General features: G+C 34.8%; 1 protein-coding gene across 2 annotated transcripts in view; it reads left to right on the forward strand.

Moving 5' to 3' along the window:
• CCSER1 (coiled-coil serine rich protein 1) overlaps positions 1–12,612 on the forward strand; it is a 1,046,074-nt gene that overhangs the window by 414,384 nt on the left and 619,078 nt on the right. For both annotated transcript variants that reach the window (XM_040967487.1, XM_040967488.1), the window contains exon 7: positions 8,839–8,916. In XM_040967487.1, the coding sequence (XP_040823421.1) occupies positions 8,839–8,916 (78 nt within the window). The remainder of the gene's footprint in view (positions 1–8,838; positions 8,917–12,612) is intronic.

Here is a 12,612-nt window from a genome sequence, read left to right on the forward strand (position 1 = left end):
AAAAAGTAGACACATATTTTATATATGATTATCTTTGGTTAGTTGACTTTTTTTTGTCTATCCCATCCATTTATTCATTTCCCAATTGTCCTTTTCATACTTGCTTGTCTCTCTAATGAACTTAAAATAATTGCAGGCAGTGACTGTTTTATTGAATACACATCATGGTTTCTGGTCTGTTGTAGGTTCTTAATATGGCTAAGTGTTAATAAAATTAAAGCATAATTTGGACTTGTGGGAAGCAACTGGAAATACCGGGAATATTCAATAAGATAAATGGACAGAGCAGTGATGAAGTTTCAAGTCATTTATCAAGGCATAAAGAAGCCCAATGAGAATTATTTCAGATCAAACTGCAGAAATTAGATGTCAGACAGAGGTGTTTTTTTTTTTTCTTTTCCCTACAATAAATATTGAGTTAAACTAGGGACTCAGCTTCAGTGTATCTTCAGAGAAATTTGGGAATGGCCTCGGCAGTTCATTTATGGGCTTGTGAAACTTGAATATAAGGTTAGAGACTATAATTTCCTAAAATTAAATCAAACAAAAATCAGGGTGAAATGAATAAACTAAGCTGTTGTTGAGGGAAGTAATACACAACCAGCAAAACATAACTGTTACTGGCAAAACTCAGTGAGTCCCTTTTCGTCTTAGTGTAGAAGTAAGCTGGGGATCTGTTGTGGACTCATTAACTTATATTTGCAAAGTGAAAAATTAAACATTAAAATAGAAAAAAAAGGGGAAAGCACCTCCTGGAAGAAACACAGGAAATGGATACCTCTTGAAGAGAGTGAGGGAAACGCCAGGTTTTCAGAAATTGTGCTGCATTTGTAAGGATTCCCTGACTCTTGGTGAGAACCTGTGGGAAGACATTCGCCATTGGTGGTCTCTCAACCAGTTAGGAAATGGCTGGGCACTTCTGGTGCTGTCCATGTGAAAGTGTCATTTCCTGGCCACCTGGTAAGGGACAAAAAGTGGCCTTGCCACCAAATGGCAAGTTTCTTTTCTCTCTGAAGTGTCAGGCTCCTCAGTGTTTAAGTGTTGTCCTGTTGGCCAGTACTTGCAGTACCTGCAAACCTGGGTAGGGAGACGGTGGCCCAGGAAAAATGGCCTCAATAAGGTCAGACCCTGGACCTGACACAGTGTTTCCTGGCTTGAACATTCTCTTGCTGTGAAGATTAATGGTTTTGTTCTTAGTTATGCTGTGGTATATCTGGCACGAAATAGTTGTACTTTTGACAGCTGATTTGTTTTTGAAAATTTAGCCTTAAGTTTTGTCATTGTGGTAAACTAATTGTTAAATGGAGAAATTTCTGTGATTCTAAATGATTAGCATTTCTTTATATATTTGCCATAGCTTTATAGAAGTATCTTTTGGGAACATCTAATTGCTTAAAAAAAAAAAACTGTATTCTAAGCAGATTCTTTTGCTCCATAATGTGATTTCTGAGTGATTTTCTTCACAGAAGGGAAAGAACTGCAACTGGTTATCGCTATGAGTTGTAATGAAGAATTTACTTTTTTTTTTTTTTTTTATTACTCAGTACACTGCCCCAAATCTGAGAAAACACAGGTCTTTATTCATTTGGTTATTTTGAATCACCCCTACAAAGCCTATGTGGATTGAAAAACTGAATTTCTGAAACTTCCAAAACTAAGAACTAATTCCTCTTTTCTTTTGTGGGGTCCACTCTAAAGAAATGACCCAGTTTATTTTTTGCTGTAGCCCAGTAATTTGGGTTATTGTAGTTTTGTGACACAGCTTTGATTTTAGTGGCAGAACAATAAAGTAAGAGATTAGCAATCAGAATTGTGTCAGAAGATCAGCATAGAGCTAAGAGCTAACTCAACGCTGAGACAGTCATGATTTGGGATATTATATTTCTCTACTGTCTTGGATTATTGATACTAGGGAGAAAGTGACTTTTAAGAACAGTTTTTCTTCTTTGTCAGATTTTAGAAAGGTGAACTTCAATCAGAACTTTTGTTTACTCTGTAGGTCTGTGTTAAAGGCCTTTTCAGGAAGAGAATACATAGTGAGAGTGAGAAAATAACTCTTTGGCCTCACGTGAGTGCATGAACTCAGTCTCCATACAGGCAATTTGGTATAGTCCTTCAAAAGTGCACTTGTACCTAGATTTTTCCCAGTAATTCTACATTCCATACACACACACACGCACACACACACACACTCCATATATATGTACATATATACATTCCATATATATATATATACATTCCACATATATAAAAATTTGTTTCTAGTATAAAATGAATAATGATTTTGTTTATAATAGTCAAAAGTGGGAATATGATATTAAAAAATATTGGTATAAACAATAATACTATACAGTCATGTAAAAGAATGGAGGAGTTTTTTATATATTGGTCAGTTTCGAAAAAGCAAGATGGAGGAAGGCTTAAAACTGTAATGTAAGGACCAGCGCTGTGGCAGATCAGGCTAAGCCTCTGCTTGTGATGCATCCCATGTGGGTACCACTTTGAGTTCTGGCTGTTCCACTTCTGATCCAGCTCCCTTCTAATGTGCCTGGAAAAGCAGCAGAAGATAACCCAAGTGCTTGGGCCCTGTATCCATGTGGGAGGCTTGGAAGAATTTCCAGGTTCCTTACTTCTGTCTGGCCTAGTTCTGGCCTTTGTGGTTATTTACGGAATGAACTAACAGTTGGAATATGCAAATACTCTATCATTTATTCTCTCTCTTCCTCTCCTTCTCTCTCTCTGCTCTTTCTCTCCCTCCTTCCCTTCTTTCCTCCCTCCCTTTGTGGGTATGTATACATGCGTGTGTCTGTCTCTCTCTGACTCTGCCTTTCAAATAAATATGTATTTACCATATATCACCTTTTTAATGTATGTGCATATTTGTCACATAAATTTAAAAATGTGAGAATACATCCTCCAAATAGAGTTAGCATATCTGGGGTGAAGAGTCATTATAATATTCCAATGGCTTAAAACTATTCCACTTAAGTCTGTTTATATACTCAAAAGATTTGAGCCCAATTGATTATGCTTCACTTCAAGAAATCCTTATACACAAACTTTAACGTCATAGGACAGAACCATTAATTATACTACCTAGAAAGTGTAATTAATGGGTCTGAACCATGGACTTATGGCACTCAGTAAATATTAATAATGTAAACTCACTCTACCAAGTACCTTAAGAGTAGCTAAACGCATAGATCATTTTCTATGACTGAAGCTTTCCTTCAATATTCCCATGTGGAATATGAAAGCAAGCAAAGCAATTTAACATCAGTTTTTCATTAAGAAATGAAATATTCTTTGGTAGGGAGGTTATGTATCCCAAAACAGTGTTCTGTCAAGATTTTTTAATATGCATTTATGAAATCCTAAATGCTTTATATAACAACATATTTCTAATACTTAAGAAAATATAGTTTTAAGGAATTAAGTCCATAACTGATAGTATTCAAATTTAAAAACTGAATTATAATCTTAAATGTTCTAAATTTAAAATTTTGTCATCTACAAAGCTGTTTTGGAAACTGTATACACAGAACACTGATAATATCAAGTGATAGATTATTTGTATATCATGTGATCCGTTTCTTCATACCTTTTCCAAGCAAGACAACCAGAGGTGCTTTTTGTTTGTTTTAATGATTGGTTTATATTTATTGGAAAGTCAGATATACAGTGTTGGGGAGAAACAGAAGAATCTTCTGTCTGATGATTCACTACCCAAGTGGCCACAATAGCAAGAGCTGAACTGATCTGAAGCCAGGAGCCAGGGGCTTCTTCCGAGTCTCCCAGGCAGGTACAGGGTCCCAAGGATGTGACCTTCCTCGACTGCTTTCCCAGGCTGCAGAGGACGAGATTGGAAGTGGAGCCAGAATTAGAATCAGTGCCCATATGGGATCCCAGCATGTGCAAGGTGAGGACTTTGGCCACTAGGCTACTGTGCCTGGCCCAACAACCAGATTTTTCTAATTTCCTGTAAAGGACTATGCTTTTAATACCAATAGGAATGACAGTAGGGCTACAGCATAATTTTGCCCTCTTACTGTCAATATTCTTTTTCTATTTTATATTAATATTACATCTTACTCTTCAGTTTCTCTTTTCTTCCAAAAGTATTTTGTGCATCAAAATGATCAACCTTGCCCTTTGTCTATTGTCTATGAAGTATTATCGGTAGAGTATGTTGTAATCAAACATTGAAAATATTGTTTGCAATACAAGATGCATGCCATTACCCTAAACTATTGTCTGAATTTTAACTTGAGGGACAAACTGCTATTTCAACAAAATGTTTTTCAGGCTTAATGTTTATTTAATGAAAGATCAGCTATTATAATTTGAAATCCTACTGTCACTCTGGTTGTTTTCACTAATTGACCTCTTTCTAAAATCTTTGCTCTTCAAAAAGGACTTGCCGTTCTGATTTCAGTGTTGACAAGGTAGGCATTAGGTTGACAGAGTTGCAAAAATTATACTGGAGTCTGAAATTTTCAATGAGATGACTTATCTGCTATTTCTAGCTTGATACAAAAGAGTCTAAAAAATGATTCAGGAACCATCTTACAGAAATTAAGTATTGTCATCACCCTGTTGCCACCGTTTTTCTCTAATGTGGTGTTGCTTTCATTTAAGGCTTTTTGAAATCAGTTACCATGTGTGATAGTTCTTACGAATTAAATATGTATATATATATATATGTGTGTGTGTGTGTGTCAAATGAGAGACAGAAATCTTCCATTTTTTGATTAACTCCTCAAATAACCACAGAGTTGGGAACTACAGCCAGGTCTCCGTGTGAGTGGTGCCCACGTACTTAGGTCATCCTGTGCTGCTTTCCCAGGACTGCTAAACAAGAAGCTGGCTCAGAAAGGCAGCAGCTGGGACCCAAGCCTGCACTCCTGTATGGGAAGCTGGCATCAAGGCAGTGACTGAACCAGCTGCACCACAGCACTGGCCCCATGTGGCAGCTCATAATATCCTAAACTGGCATGGTGTTTGCAAAACTTAAACAATATGTTATTCTAGTTAGAAATTTTAAGAATATAATATACTTCGTCCCTCTCATCGCTACAGTTTTGTTTCTTTTTACTTCCCCCATTATCCCCAGCATCAAAATATGACTCTATGGGACGAGCACTGTTTCTGAGAGGATGGGACATGACTTTTCCCGGAATCCCTGTTCTTTTTTTCTGAACTAAAGCTGTGTTTCTGTCTTCCGTGAACCACCTGCCTAGGAAGCTCCATACTCACCCACACTCGGGAGAATCGTGCGCGTGTCTTAGCCACACTGTTGTTGGAGGCAAGCAGGTTATCGAGTGGACTTAGAAAGCTGAGTTAAGGACACTTGTAAGAATTAGCATGTTCCTCTCATAACATGACAAAAACGTTTAGCGCAGTGTTCAGTGGTTTAAAAAATACAAGTGTTGTACATGATAATCAAGGAGAGTCATGCTGTTTGCTTATTACAGAATAGATCATTTGTTTTTCCAGTGCTCATTTTTGTAGTATTATGAACCAACCATTTCCAGAGTCTCTGATTCATCTAAAGTGAATAATTTAATAATTGCAATGAAGCATATTATGAAGAAAGTACAGTTACATACACTGTTAACCTTTGATAATATTATCTTATGAATTATTTTTATCTAGGCATACACTTGTACCTGCATGGCTATTACTGACTGCAATTTCGAGTGAATTGAAATTTGAAGTTGGCATTAGATTTATCTTCTAAAGTTTTATTATAGCGTTGTATCTAAAAGGGTGAGCAAATTGAAATGACACCTAAATTACAGCTCACTCACTGGAAAGGTAGTAAGGAAACAATAAGATGAGAGTTGCGATTTTTCCACTTTTTGATACATATGTATTTTGGAACTTACTAATTATAGCTTATCAAATGTTGTCTTTTAAGATTGATTTATTTTTAAAAATTTATCTCAATATATCTTAAGAACTATAAAATTAGTGTCTAAGTATAAAATGCACTTGAAAGTTAAAAAGCAAGAACGAAGCTTCCCAGAGATTCACGCAATCAGTGTTAAATAATGCAAGAGTTTATTGTCTGCTTCCTATATTCCTTAGGATTACTCCCTCGCCCCTGGGACTTTGTAGGAAATATCAACATTTTCAAGAACCTTTCCAGGAAGATTGTTTTTTGGTTTCTTTATCTTAATGAAGTTTAAAATGTTTTGTCTTCAAGAATAGTTTTATGTGTTTTTACAATGGAATATCACCTTTGTCTCCTGAAAATGATTCTACTTTAAAAACCTGGTCATCCCATCAATACAATAAGTGAATGCCAGATAACCCAACTATCCGTGAACTGTGTGTGAACTGTCACTTGATTAAATTCTTATAATTCTAACAGGGAAGCACATTTTCCTGTGATTTTTTTCTACTTACTTGAGAATTTTGCTTCTTATGATAGATTCCTGCAGTAATAAGCTTTCTTTGTCATATCACAAAATATGAAAATAAGACTCAGCAATTCAAAATACTTTCAAATTTTAGCCAATTAATGACCTCAAAATTCTAGCTAAATTTGGAATTTAAAATTGGCTAGGAGTGGGTATTGTGTAGTTCAGGACGTTGAACCATCACTAGGGGGTGGCTGAAACCCATATCGAAATTCCGGTTTCAAACCTGGCTGCTATGGTTTTGATTCAGTTTCTTGTTAATGCATCCCAGTAACAGAAGTTGCTGACACCAATGTGGGAGACCCAAATAGAACTGCAGGCCCTGCACTTTTGAAGGACATTAAAAACAACATAAGCTGCTTTCTAATTCTTTTTTAATATTTTTGTTAACCATGGTGCTTAATTTTCTGTTAAGGTTTTAGGCTTTCTTTAAATTATTTGAAACACAGCGGCTCAAGAGAAACATATATCCTGCCCACTGATTCATTCATAGGACTGGCCCTGGGGCCAGAGTCAGGATCTCACCGGGTATTCTGATTATTACCGGATGTGTCCCAGATTCTGCATTGGCAGAGTTGACACTGAAAAATAGTGCCACTTTGAGAAAGAACAGGGTATGTTAATTACTAAGTGAGATGCCTATTTCTTAGGGAACTAAGAAGTGTATAAATGTAAAATGGTAGGAATTCTAAAAATTTGATAGGTTTTTAAAAATTTTTCAATTGTGTATTATTAACAGGTATGGTTTACATGATGAAAAAAAATGATTACAGTAGTGTAAGTCTCCGTAAAAGAAAAAATGCATAACAATTCCTGAAAGAAATAAAACAGCAAAAATAATGATTCACTGCATATATAATTTAATTTTAAAGAAAAAATAAAAGTAAACAAATTAATTGAACGTAATACTACATAGTACTCTGTAAGAGGCCTTCTGTGCCTGTGGCCTGCAACTGAATGCCGGGTTCAATTCTCAGCTTCTTCAGTTCTTAAATATATAATTCTATTCGTACAGGCAGTGATCGGCAGAAGTCATGGCTCAGATAATACAATTCCTGACACTCAGCTGGAATATCCGGTTGCAGCATCTAGCTCACAACTTTTGCCCCAGCCAGGGGCTTTGCGGGTATTTAGGGAGTGAATGGAATCAACCAATCAGTCAATCTCTCTCTCTCTCTCTTTCTCTCTCTCTGTTTCTCTCTCTCTCTGCCTCTCACAAAAATAAAATGAAGTAAATAGGAAATTGAGTTCAAGACATTATATTTAATGCACTGGTAGTCTGAGGAGAATTTTTGATTATCAGGTTAACTACTTATACTTATTGTACAAATCCTCTAATCTGATTTTATTTTTTCTACATGTGTGTTGTGTTCTTAATATGAGTTGTAGGGTTACAGAGAACCAGAGAGGCTGGCCGACTGACTGACTTGACCTACTGAGCATGAAGTATCTCCCATCCTCTGATGTATTCGCTAAGTGCCTGCTAGGGCTTGGCCAGGGACAGATAGACCTAAGGAGCTGGAATCTCTACCCAGCTCTCTAGTGTGAGTGTTAGGGACCCTCCTACCTGAGTTAACAGTTGTTGCCAATCATGGTCCAGCAGCCAGAATGAGGAGTAGAGCTGGAACTCAAATCCAGATGCTTGATATCTGTGTAGACATCCCAAGTGCATCTTATAACCACTAGGCCAAATGTCATCCATCTGTGTCTTTATAATTACTCATTTATTTTTATTTTGTTGTAAGAATGATTGATTTATTTGAAAGAATATTGGGAGATGTGTGGTGGGAGTGCAATGAATGAATGAATAAATGAGAAAGAGTCTCCATCAATTGATTAACTTCGCTGTAGCTATAACAACTGAACCTGGGCTGGGCCAAAGCAAGGAGAAGGAACTCTAACCAGGTCATCCAAAAGGGTTGAAGGGTCCCATGTGTTCAGTCGCATTTGCAACAAACTGGATTGGGAGCAGAGCAAATGGGACTTTAACAGCTGTTCATTAGGAGTGTCCTACAATGCTGATCCTTGTTGGTTTTCATTTTAAGATTTATTTTGAAATAGGCCCAGAAAGAAAGGGAGAAAGAGAGATCTTCCATCCACTTGTGCACTCCCCAGATGGCTCCAATGATCAATTCTGGGCCAGGCCAAAGCTAAGAGGTTTCCATTGTTCCCCCATGATAGTAATTGGAGATTAAATGTTTTGGCTATCTCCACTGATTTTCTGAGGTCATTGGAATGAAGCTGGATTATAAATTGAGCCAAAAGACGATGAACTGATGATTATATGGAATGCTGGCATGAGGCAGTACCTTTATTTGCTACAACAAAACATTGGCCTCAGAAGTATTCTATTAATAGTGCTCAAAATGACTATCAAAATGCCCTTTTTAAATCAATGCTTCTTGCCTTCCAGAGTGCAGACATGAGCCCTGCAAGCAGTACCACGTCACTTCCTGTTAGTCCTCTTACTGAAGAACCAGTGCCTTTCAAGGTAAAAATTAAACAGCAAGCTCTATACATGCTGTTTGTATGAATGCTGTTTAAAGAATGTTTAAGATAGTTTAAGTATAGATAGGAAGGCAAGCTGCTGTAATTTTTAAGAAATTTGTTTTAGAGGTTGAATTACTTTTGTTTTTGTTCCTTTGTTAGACTGTTGCTAAGTTAATCAGTTAAAGACTGGGAATTACTTTTGGAACCATAGTTTACATTACATATAAGGTAAGGGAAGTTTCTTGTAATGTGCTTCATTTGAATTAAAGGCTTAATATTATATATATATATTCAAGTCATGGACCTAGAATTAATCATTCATCTAATGGTTAAATTTTCATTAGCAACGCTAGGTCTCCAAAAATTAGTTATGTAATCGTTACATAAAAATAGTGAAAATTAAGAATTGAAATATGGAATCATTCTCTGAAACACACTGTTTTTTCAATACCTTTTAAGTAAATAGGTAAATTAAGTAATCCAGAATTATGAATAGTAGCGATTTTTAGCATTAAATGCTTTGTACATTGCGGACATAATTAAATCCTCTATAGTCATTTATGAGTCAAGATTTTTCCCTGAAGTGGAAGCATATACATGAGCTATCTTTTCTTTATACTAAAGAAGTTTTGATATAAGTACGATTATTATAAATAAAATGAACTTATGAGAATCTCAGGAAGTTGGCATGATGAACCTGACCATAATGTTTTAGTATCGTTGAATTTAGAGGCAGCTAGTATGCATTTTGGCATTCACTGATTAAGGCAGTTTATGTTTAACTGTATTCCGATTATATTATATTTTCATAAAATGAGAAAATAATAATACTCCAACACTTAGAGTAACTTGACATTTTCGCTTTGTGCAACATGAGACAAAATTAAGAGAAGAGCATATATTTAATGAATGTTCATTGAGTTATTGAAGCTTCATCAGTCACAATTTTCTCTTCTTTACACAGTGATTATAGACTTTGAAATTAATGTTTTTCAATAGAGGTTACCAAAAACAAGGGATTAGGTATATTTAAGAATCTGCTAGCATAAAATCAATACAAATTTGACTATCTTAGTTTTTTTTTTGAGTGGTTCTCAGAGATCAAATTATATTTTAGTTCATGTGAGTAAGTGATTTAAAATCAATTAAAACTTTCAAGAGCTTATTATGTAGTAATGACATTTGATGACCAGTACATTTATGTTGTGTTTAATACTTTTATGAAAAATCTTAATACATTTTTAAAAAGTATTGCCTATCTTACAATTATTTAAAACTAAAAATAAGTTAAAATTAGCAAATAAAGTCAGTATTTCTTATTTTTGGTTTATAAATTGTCATTATAAGCTAATATTTATCTTTATGTAAACACAGAAATGAAAGTTGAATAGCTGTGTTGCAGTATAGTATGTTACAATTTCAAAAGTGTGGAAGACTTTTCAACACATAGAAAACATTTAATTTTTCTTGTAACAGTCCTAAAAAACTTTATATGGTAATTCAAGTGTGTTTAGAATTTTTTTTGAAGTATGTTGTTTGACTAACATGGTAATCTTAACAAACATGGTTATATTTTCTCTTCTCTCCTCATGAATTTGTCATTATCTTTCTTGTAAGAATAAGGTAATCCTCTTTAAAGTCTTGGCTTCCCATTTACCTACATTGATAGCCGCTCTAGTATTGAATAACTCAACCTCTGAAATATAAGCAGTGCTGGTTAGTGGAAGGACTTTATTTTTCCTTATATCCTAGGAAGTAATTAGGTTCCTAAAAGACATGTATTTCTTCTAACTTCTTGGCATATTTTCGATAGAGTCATAAAAAGTACTGTAAGATATATTTTCTCTCAATTGTTTATGAAGATGAATGCTATCCTTTACATTATCTCTAGAATAAAATTCATATTTAATTACTTTTATCATGCAGTTTATAATAAAGACAAATAGTATGTTGTCTTAGAAAGATCTAATAGCTTCCACTGAGGTCTACATCTTAAGTTTTGGCTTGAATGTTAGATGACAAATGGACTATTATTAGGCAAGTGCTACAGTAAGATTTAGTAAATACAATTTGGAAGCAAACTGGATAGCATCCTGGGGAATATCACAAAGGATTAAAAGAGGTAGTTTAAATGTTGGAAATATATGAATCAAAGAAAACAATTGAATTGTGTTTAGTGCCAGATGTTTGTTTTTCTCAATAAAGCAGTATATTCCAAATTTATTAACATTACAGCCCATTTAACAAATCAAATAAAAACAGATCTGCACCAAAAGTTAATGTAAGTCTTATAGAATGCTTCTGCATTCTCTCCTACATGACAGTTCCGCTCCTGCTAAACTTCTTGTGCTTATATAGTTTCTGCAACTTTTCCTAGTTTCAAAAATGAGTATACTTTGCACAAAAATCTATTCATTCTTGTTTTACACAATTGGAAGTTCTGGGAATATTGTGCATCATTTATTCACTAGAATTGATTGAGCAGACATCAGTAGGATCTTGCTACAACCAGGCACATGAGCTCCAGTTCACCAACCACAGCCTTCTGTAGTATATTCCACAGGCCATAAAAGCAGTTCAAACAGTATTCCTTCATGAAGACTTCGTGCAATTCAAAATCCCCCATATGTGCCCCAAGTAATAAATGTGAAGACTTTTCAGTAAGACTCTTGGTAGTATGACAATTCTAAGATTCCAGCTTTTTTAGAAGTTTACAGAGAGTTGGCATGAATCTATATCTTGACATGGAAGTTGAGTATGTATAACTTTATAAAGTGTGTCCAGCATTGACAACAAATATACACACATGTATTCTGCCTCATACCCTGTATTTTGGGAGAGAAATGGGATAATCAGTTGTACATGGGCAAGAGAAGAAAATTCAATTTTACATTGGGTAAGAGAAACATTTACCATGTATTCATAGAATCTTAAAGTTCAAGATTATTCCTTTAAACAAGACACTGCTTTGACAAAAAATAAAAAAGGTTAGTTGTTAGTTTCTTGCAGGTTTTCTGTAACACTAAAAAAATAGACTTCATTAATTTTGATGTTCTTTTAATACCTTGTTCTGTATTTTCCTTCTGCCATTCTTTGTGATTTCTTGAAAACATTTTAACACTTCTCTTCTTCTAATCTGCCTCCTTTCTCCTTAAACTAAGCTTATATTTTTCCACACCAAAGATCCCTTGGGAAACCATACATTATTTTCTAATAGTGAAAGTATCATTTTCAACATTTTTGTATATGTACAGTTACTAACAGGCTCAATCTGTTACTGGAAATTACCTCTCAGTGCTAAAGTTGGTTTGTTATTTCTGATCTCTCCATAGTAATATCATCAGCCATATCCTTTTCTCAAGCATATTCATCTTCATGTATTTTAGTATTTAGCTGTGCTTCAATGAAGCTTGATGATTGCAGTTTAGTCCCTTTATTTCTAAGAAACTTCTGATTGGATATGTTAAAGAAACTTATTAATTTGTTGTACTCTGTTTTTTAGCTGTTAATAAATTCAACATGAAAAAAATTCAAACCTTTTTATCCTCTCTAATTTAGTTTGAGTTGTCTGCTGTGACCTCTGACGTTGTTATTATTGTTTTATTTATTTTTTGTTTGAAAGAAAAAAATTGAACCTGCTAGTTCAATTCCAAATTCCCAAAGTGTTCACAGCTGATCAGGGCACAACAGGAATTTA

This window comes from Ochotona curzoniae, unplaced genomic scaffold (genome assembly GCF_017591425.1).
Source record: "Ochotona curzoniae isolate NIBS_2020 unplaced genomic scaffold, NIBS_Ocur_1.0 scaffold_4506, whole genome shotgun sequence".
Lineage (NCBI taxonomy): Eukaryota > Metazoa > Chordata > Mammalia > Lagomorpha > Ochotonidae > Ochotona > Ochotona curzoniae.